At 39.8% G+C, this 9,511-nt stretch overlaps 1 protein-coding gene across 1 annotated transcript; it reads left to right on the top strand.

Moving 5' to 3' along the window:
- Nucleotides 1-5,208: 5,208 nt before the first annotated feature.
- Nucleotides 5,209-7,744, top strand: rnf228 (ring finger protein 228). Its single transcript, XM_088300144.1, has one exon. The coding sequence runs from the start codon at nucleotides 5,506-5,508 to the stop codon at nucleotides 6,280-6,282; it is 777 nt and encodes a 258-aa protein (XP_088156270.1). The 5' UTR covers nucleotides 5,209-5,505; the 3' UTR covers nucleotides 6,283-7,744.
- The last annotated feature ends 1,767 nt before the right edge of the window (nucleotides 7,745-9,511 follow it).

The following is a 9,511-nucleotide window of genomic DNA, read 5'->3' as shown; positions in this document are numbered from 1 at the left end:
CCGACCTTTCTTCAAACGTCTGGGTGTGTTTAAGGTGTGTGACAACCTTGGGAAATAGACTCCACCTGCACGGGTAGTTTGTTTTGAGGATCTTTATTACAACGGCAAAAGGTGGCCTTTGTACTCACATTCAATTTAAGTCAGTGGCGTAGCTGGACTGTATTCCTCATGGGTTTGAAGTCAAAGCCATCCACATTGCACATATGAAAAGAGTACAGAAAAAATGCCCAAAAAAAGTAAGACAGGAATCAAGCATGACAGTGATTAGAATTGCTTAGAGATGCCTTGTTTTATTGTCATCCATTCCCACCGTTTTCCCTGAAACAAATGGAAAAATTAGATTAATAGATAAATAATTGACATATATGACCACTAGCCCACAATTCCGATACAAATAAATACACAAATTAAAATGACAATCAATTAACTTAAGGTGCCAACCATTACACTGTAATAACAGGAAAATAAAAACGTTTCCAATACAATACACAAAATAAAATTTGGCTCATAGAAACAACTCAAGGTGACATTGCATTAATGATTTGTAATGCATGGAACTTTGTAATCATGTCGGCCTGTGATTTGAACACAACCAATAAACAAAAACTATATGCAAAGTCTCAGTAGGGTTGTCACAGTACCAGAATTTCAGTAGTCCATACCAAGACTAGGACACTTCCATGATTCTCAACTGAAAAAAAGCATGTGGTTCTAAAATGATTAGGCTACTTTATTAAAAAAAAAATAATAAGCCAAAAATACCAATACTTATAACAACTGACACATAAATTTGATTTTAAGCTACGACGCACTTAACTTCTCAGGCAGAAACGTTACATAAAATGTTACATATGCCTTCAGCCAAACAGGAAGTCATATAATCATTAGGGACTGAGCTCCGCAGTTACAAAGGTAGCTATTGTATCCTTAGTGTTTAATTATCATTTTGATACCGCCGCCTCTAAGCTCTAATTTGTCCCCCTTAAGTCTGAATAAATAAATTATAATAGTCCTTAATAATATTTAATCTGTGAATTATATCAATTTTTTTCACACTACAGTGCGTAAACAACATACCTGACAAGTCATTTTTTACCATATCAACCACAGTCAAGGTTTCATCAAATCAAATACAACACAATACAATTTTACTTATGCGGCGCATTTCACAAATGCACACAAAGCCAGAACCTTGCTCAACACATTCTTAATAAAAACATGAATAAAATTAAAAAGCAGTGTTTAGAATTGTGTCGAATTACAAAATGTTGGTGTCATTGTGCTTTTTCGATATGATTTGAATGAATAGTTTCATGTGAAGAACAGAATTTGGATCCAGAACCAGACATGACACATAAGTAGAAAAGTAAAAGTCTTGATCAACAATAATATGAAATGAAAACAGAGCAATGGGCTGGATGAAGAAGAAATTAAAAAAAAAACCTTGACATTTTCACTCAAAGAAAGCTTGGCGTACTGACGTGTCACTGATTAACACTAGATCATATACCAGGGTTCATCAACTCGAAGCACCTATCCCGGTTTCCATCTCTCCCTACCGCAGCACACCTGCTTCCACTTTAACCTACATTTTCATAAATGAAATGTGAATGAACACGAAAATGTTCAATATCTGCTGGTAAAAAATGTGAAAGGGTAAAATGATTGTCCTGAATAAAACTCAACAAAAATGTTGACTCAAATTAGATGAATATAATAGATTCGATTTTTTAGCTTTCTTAAACAAAAATTGATTTAAAAAAAATCACTTAAATAAGGCCATTGATGAGGAATTTCTCACTTTGCCGAATCTGTTGTTGTCATCATTCTTTTATTACTTCCCACTACAATTACTACTTTTTGTTTTTCAGATCATTTCTAACTTTTACTCCCACACACAGAGGCAGTGCAGTTTAGTTCCATGACATAACTCGAGTCTGACTTCAGTCACCAACTTTAGGATTTGCTTCAGAAGTTTCTTATGAAACACTCAACTCAATTTGTCTTTGACCTGGTGCTCTTGAGACTTGATTTGACTGGAACTGGAACTGCAAGGCTTGGCAAGACTTCCCTGTTTATATTTGAAAATGTACATTATGAGTAGATTCAAATATGTCAAATATTCCCCTTCCATTGCTTTGTTTTTCATAATTATCAAATGTTGCCTAAAAGAGTGATTTGTGACTAACGTGTTGTGTCTCGTACGTGCATAAAAACCAAAAGCTTCTGCCATTTAAAATGAGCAACCAATTTGAAAAACCATATATACACAAAGAAAGGATTGTTTGTTAATTTAATATTTCTATGTTGGGGTTTTTTTGTGCTCGTGCAAGCCATCAGACAGAAGTTATCTTGCACCAGAGAACAAATCCTCATTCATAACTATTCCTTCTCATTCCCAGCAGTATGCTAGCAAATAAAAGAGGGAAACTATACTGTGTGCAGAAAATCTTTTTGGACCATGTGCCAGTTTATCGAAATGGATAGTGCTTATAATATACAGTAAAAAACATAAATTTGTTCCCTTTGTACTTAAGTACAATACATATAAGTCTGTACATTTTACTTATGTAAAGCTGTTGAATGACTGCTAATTTTACCAAAGTATTTTTAATTCTGTTTTTCTACTTAAAGAAGTAGTATTTAAAGGGCATATTTGGATATGCAGTAATCCCTCGTTTTTCCCTGTAAATGGGGACCCCTGCGAAAAGTGAAAAACCGTGAAGTAGAGATAGACTTTTTAAAATACTATTATTATCATTATTATTATTATTATTATGTTTGGGGGGGAGGTGGAATTTTGTCTCCATTTCACCGTTGCTACTCCCTAGACATGGTTCCCAACCTTCTAAAAATACTTGTTACACAATACCCTATAAGCAGACGATTATGATGGAACAATGGTTAATAATGTAAAAGTTTTCGTTTTTATCCTAAAATTGGCTTAGCCTAACTAGAATCCTATGGTGTATTTTAGCCAACGATACAATCCTAGTGGATGAATGCACTTTTTAACCCACGAAGATAAAGCACTGTCGCCGGAAGCAATCATGGCTTAACTTTCGCTTTTCACAATAACATCAACAAGGACCTTTGGATAAAATGCAACGCTAAGGTCGTTAAGGTCAGCTGTTTTATTACAAACTTTAGCAAACACTTTACCATTTTATTTGCCGATGTTTTGTCATTCGAAGCGAGTCGTGCCTGTCGGATTGCTGAGCGAGGTCCGTTCACAGTTTTTGAACACAGCTGTTTACTATCCGCTTATCCAGCTCAACTGTGACTAACTGAACAACACATTTGAATGACATTAGGAGTTTCAGAAAAGAACGTTGTTCAAAGTGCCGTCCGTTTATTAACATGTACATTGCTGCCGAGATACAACAACGGAAGATTCTTGGTCATTGCAGCCAATCAGCTCATGGGATAAATCTACCACCTCGCTACCTGCGCCGTTTGTAGATCCACATGACAGGGGAAGTCAACCTCAAAATGTTCTTTTCATTTACATGTTCTATGCGCCTCGACCAGTTGACGCACAGCATTGTGATTAATATTGCGTTTATGGAATACGAGTTAGCATCTGAATAAAGGTGAGCCGTGATTGATCGTTACATGAGCCCTGAGCAAATGTCACTTTTCAGTCAACACAAAGTGACACAATTTTTTTTTTTTCATTCATAGGGGTTCTACTTTTCACGCATGCGCAGAACGTCCGGAGTAGTTGGGGTCTCTGTCGGCTTTTGCTGTGTGTTCTTCAGTCATTTTCTGGTCCGATGTGCCGACTTCTACGCCGAAGTGACAATTGGCCACGACGTCTGAAGGCGAATTGGATTTTGGCTCAAATTGGCCTTGAGGCCTTATGTCAAATTTACAAGATGTATTTTTCACTCCCAGGTTTGGTAAGTGTTGACCACACACATAAGGATCTAGAAATTCAAAATTGACTAACAGGTTTAACATCCAATCGTTTTCCGAGCGGGACAAATCACTACTAATAGACCCCACACAACGGTGTAAATGCTCGAGATAATCTTTCAGAGACATCTGAGTATCCGGCCTTTGCTGACCTTGATTGCGGGGGAGGGAAATGCTCATATTTCTCCTGATTGCCAGTATGTGTGTACCCCCCCCCACTTTAAACGATTCAAACGAACCTCTTTTGACTGTCCTCTGTTTGTGTGTATGTTCTTTGTATATCAACATACCATGCATGTTTATGGAATGTGGGAGGAAACCGGAGCACCCGGAGAAAACCCATGCAGGCACGGGGTGAACATGCAAACTCCACACAGGAATATCATAAAAATTTATACATCTATCCATCCATGCTCTGAAACAGGGTCACGGCATGCTGGAGCCTATCCCAGCTGTCTTTGCGCAAGAGGCAGGGTAAATCCTGAAGTGGTTACCAAGTTTGTGTGTTGGTGGAGGGATATGTCTAAAACTTGCTGGATAGTCGCCTTTGACAATTTCGTAACCTATGAAAATGAATTGTTTTTACAGCCGCATTTTATATACTGATCCAAAATTATGACCAAAAAAAACAAGTCTACAAAGGATTTACACAAACGAATTTGTCATGAATGTATTTTGTATGAAACAAAAAGTGGATTTATAAGGGAACGTTTTTGATTAATGAATTAATTAGTGTGTCTCCAGTTGCCACTCTTGTCAATATAATTTACATTCATGCCGGATGTAAATGTAATCATGCGAAACCGTTTGTATTAACACAAATATGGACTCTGGTGAAGTGAAATGATTGTGGAAAACTACTGTAAACATGATACCGATTAGGATTAAATTGCATTATTACAGTACAGTGGATTGCATCAGGGTGTACTTCCAGATTATGATCTATTCTAGTGGACAGATGGCAACGGAGGAAGTCGTAAACACATTTGAATTAAGGATGTATTTTCAGAGGCAAATAATTTTCCAGTGTTTCAGTATATGATTGCACTTGAATGGGATCTGCAACCCCCCCGAGAAAAAAAACCACCACCACATAATTGTATTTTTCATCATATGTTGCATTTTGTGTTAAAGGAAAGTTGAAGGCGCTCTCCGTACAGAAGCGTGAATTAAGTAAACGAGGAACAAATACGTCGAATTTGACGTTGAGTGACTGTCAGCGTGTTCGTTCACAACGTCGGCCAACTCAACCCAGTGTCTTAAACTACACACGGCCGCCCCCATCATGGTGGGTGGATATAAGCCTATACAGTCAGTCGCTGAGTGCAGCATTACATCATTCTTTCCCACAGGCAGTGAGGACGAAAATAGGGCATTGTAATATTTAAGCGGCATCCCGTGTATTTAGGGCCGATCAGCCGACGCCCAGCCCGCTCTACATCAAGGATGATAAAGCAGACACGGTACAGTCTGCGGGGATGATGGCGTTTCCGTGAGCACAGCGGAGAGGAGGGGAGGGGAAGGGTAGAGGAGGATAGACGTCAGCATCTGTCCGCCAGCTCCCTTTGTGTTCAACGGAGAATGTGAATGGCGAAAGATGACATGGCAGAGGTAGATTTAGCATCAAACGGAGCGGAACCCCCTCTCCAGCCCCCCTCCGCGTTCCCCTACGAGGAGTACGAATGCAAAATCTGCTACAATTACTTCGACCTTGACCGCCGGGCGCCAAAGATCTTGGAGTGCCTGCACACGTTCTGCGAGGAGTGCCTCAACACTCTCCATCTCCGGGAGGAGCGGCCATGGCGCATCAGCTGCCCCGTGTGTCGCCATCGGACGCCGGTGCCGGATTATCGGATACAGAATCTGCCCAACAACACCAAGGTGACGGAGGATTTCCCGCTGTACATCGACTCCGACCCGCTGCCCCAGGACGCTCTGCCGCCGTACCCTCCTCCGCTGCACCCGGCTCTCGTCGCCCTCCGCCGGGAGGAAGCGTCGGGGGCGTCGGGAGGCAGCCAAAGCCAAGCGACCCCGTCCACCACCGTGTCCACGGCCACAACCATTTCCCAAGACTCGGTGCGCTATGACAGCTGTCAGAGCTGCAAGAGAGTGGCTTTAACCACCGGTTGTGTGTGTGTCATCTTCTCCTTCCTGTCCATGCTGGTGCTGTTGTTCTTGGGCCTGATCTTTGTGAACAGTCACGGCATCCCCCCGCTCCCGGCGGGACCCATTTGTTTATCGGTGGCCAGCATTTTGGCCATGTTCTCCGTGGTGGTCACATGGCTCATGTGCTGGCTCAAATACAGACCGGATCATGAGACAGGCCGCTCATCTACCACCGGTAACTCGCGGAGAAATGCCTGAGCTACTTTGGACTGTTCACGCCGGCTTGTGTGGCTTTGTTGTCATGTACAGACTAATAATCCCTTTTGCCCCTTTACCTTTTCTAAGGTTTTCAATCATCCTAAATGGCCTTCTTTCACTCTAGGAAATACCCAATTAGTCATTCTAATCCTGAATCATCTTTTCCTCAACTTGGAATGACAGTGTGACTTCATAATGCATTTGGACCACAACTGTTGGCTTCAACAGATGTATTTGATTTGGCAACTGAATGTGTGGTGCTTCTTTCCAGCCCAAGATCCCTAACTTGATACATAATATCCATTTTCCACACCACTTACTGTATGATAACTGCCCATTGCAAATAAGTGAGGTATTGGATGCCTGTTATGAGCTCTTTATGCACACATTTCCATCTCCTCCAGCTTTAGTAACTGTTGCTGCAGAATGCCACTGTTTCTCTTTTATTCCTCAATGAAAACCGCACCTGCAGGCTTTCCTATTTTTTGTAAAGCTTAATCAATGATAGATTTTGATTTTTTTGGACACTCTGCTTGTCTGCGTGCACAATAGGCTACTGAAAAGTCAAGACCTTGCTTTGTGATTTAGCTTTTATAATGATAGGGACGTGTGTGTCTCTGACTCTTGTGCCTCACCTTGTTGCTCAATGAAGCAGCAACCTTTACTGCAAATCATCAAAATGATGTGCATGCAGTTTCACCGCAACAAAACATCCACTGGGAACGTTAGTAGAGTATATATTGCAGCATTTCTACATCATACTTCTAAAATGTTTGCAACATTCTGTTGCTTCACCCCCTTTTAATTTATGGTTTTAGTCAACCTGATTTTGAAATGGCTTAAGTTCATTTTTTAGGTTAAAACATTAGCAATGTGTCATGACTTCTGCTTCAACTGATTTGCATATGCCAAGGCTTGTCATGAATTCAGAGAACTGTATTTAAAATTGTTGCTAATACAATCAGTTCGATAATGTGACACTCAATAAGGCAGATATTTGAGGATATACTACTTGTTTGCACTTACCAGGTGGAATAAAGGGTACATGTGGAGTGTATTCCTATGATGATCATATGGACACAAAAGTGTTTTAATGTAGCACTTGCTCCCACACCCAAAATCCCAAACTTTTGAAATTCCCATGAGACACATACAAATCAAACTGTGAATTTCCAGTCCTTGCTAAACCACATCTGATTCCAACATTGATTTCAACCGTCCTGCTTAACCTTCTCTCAACTCTACTGATGAAGCACTTTCCCCCTTTTTTCGACAAGTAATGGGGTATATTTTCAAATGTGAGCATACTGTATTTATTTCTGAGGACCTAGAAGCAATTGTTGGCTTTTCTGAGTTTGTTGTTGTTGTTGAAGTACCAACATTTGCACAGAGAAATGCTCTTTATGTTCTGTTTTGCAAACATAAAATACATTTCAAATAATAAAGAAAGCAGAAATATCGACGCCATTGTTTACTGTGTATTCATTGTATGTTTTTCCATCTTGTTTATTTTTCTTTATTTTTTTATGTTTTCAGGTAAATATGTAAATACGACTTTAGTTTACGATGCTTGCTCTGACTGGGTGATGGCGGTAACTGAACAAGATCCACATGACAGAGTAAAATAAATGAGGTGTATCAAATACGCCCCCTACCGGTGAATTGTATACTGCGCGAAAACATGCCTCAAATTTACATGCACTCAATATAACACGAGTCAACGACACCGCTTATAACATTCCCCCCCCCCATCTATTTTTTTGTGACGGTCACTAATTAGCCTAGTCTAATATTGAGTTAATGATGGACTACTAATGCCAAACAGTTGCAATTCACGCCTCATAAATGTAATTCACCACACAAGACCGGTACTTCCCCAATTCGTTCACACTCCCATCATAAACAAGTAAACAAGTCTCATGTCCAGAAGCACACTTAGCCAAGCTGTATCTATCAATTCGATACACCCCCACCGAGTTCTATGAAATGGATAAGGGTGTCTTTGAAAATCAGCCATGACCAAATTTCAGGCATGTTAAAAAAAGGATAGAAAGAGAAACAAGAAAGAAGCCCCCCACCCGATTATAACTATTACTAATATGATTGTGTCAATCAACAACTTGGATTTTATTAGACTCACAATTTCAAGTTTGGTTGTTATTTTTCACCGATATAACCAATGCATAATATAGCAAACAAGCTCTTTTGGTTGAGCTATACAGCACTTGACGCTTTTGTTGTTTGTGGTAGTGTTTCTAATGCACCATTATCTTGTGACGCAGTTTACAATTTGCAATATCATACGTACTGATTTAAAAAAATAGTTGTTACAGCAATTTCCCTCTTTCCAATAAATATGATAAAAAAAATAACCTTTATAAAATTAGGACGAATCCATGGAACGCGTGAATGATAACGTTTTGGAAATAACTTTTGTTCCGCGTTTTAGGCGGATCCTGCTTTGTTAATTTTTTTTTATGTATTATATGTATTGAAAAATGATTTTGAAAAAATAAAGACTGCCGATGTTTGACCATAACTGACATTAATTGAACAATGATGTGCTTATAATTAGCCTTCATGCAGAACATGTGATGTAACTCATTTATTTCTCATCAAGCCAGAATTCCGACTTTGAATTTCTCCCCCCTGCTAATGGATTGGACACGGAGATTCAATGTCGCTTTAAAAGAGCGGTCCGAAGTGTATGCATCATGCCTCATGGTTCCCATTTGCCCCCTCTGTTTTCTCCACTCTTAATATCCAATTTCAATAAGACCACCGACTCCCCCAAATCGTCACGTTTGTAGGCGTCACGAATTGGGGGTCTCTCGCCTTCTTTTAGTTAGTTAAAGAAACAATCTGACCAACACGCAGCACAATATTTTTCACTAAAAGTGCGTTTTATGGTTGAAATCTATATCTGAACAAACCGTAAAGTCTAACCTATATTGGCAATCCAAATACACATTTTAGACAATTATCTCGTTGGTCACAAATGGGAAATCAAACTCACATTTCCTCTCTCTTTGAAGCCATGTTACTTGCAGGATTCCTTATCTTATGCCTGAGGGTAAGGACGCCCCACAGCAGGTGAAAGACCCCCGTTAGGGCAACTTACTTACTTTTTAACTTTGTGCGCAGCCTTTGACTGCGCGCCTTTTGACAGCAAAGAAAACATCTGAAGCACTACAAGAAGCACATGACAATTGAAGCCCAGTACTCAAAG

The sequence above is a fragment of the Idiotropiscis lumnitzeri genome, chromosome 7 (assembly GCF_059441095.1).
Source record: "Idiotropiscis lumnitzeri isolate Australia: NSW breed Sydney's pygmy pipehorse chromosome 7, RoL_Ilum_1.0, whole genome shotgun sequence".
Taxonomy (NCBI): Eukaryota; Metazoa; Chordata; class Actinopteri; order Syngnathiformes; family Syngnathidae; genus Idiotropiscis; species Idiotropiscis lumnitzeri.
Note: the sequence above shows the minus strand (reverse complement) of the source record. Positions and strands in the feature narration are given on the sequence as shown.

Bases quoted from the DNA above. Each gene is read 5' to 3' on its own strand.
- rnf228 (XM_088300144.1), top strand. From the start codon at position 5,506: ATGGCGAAAGATGACATGGCAGAGGTAGATTTAGCATCAAACGGAGCG.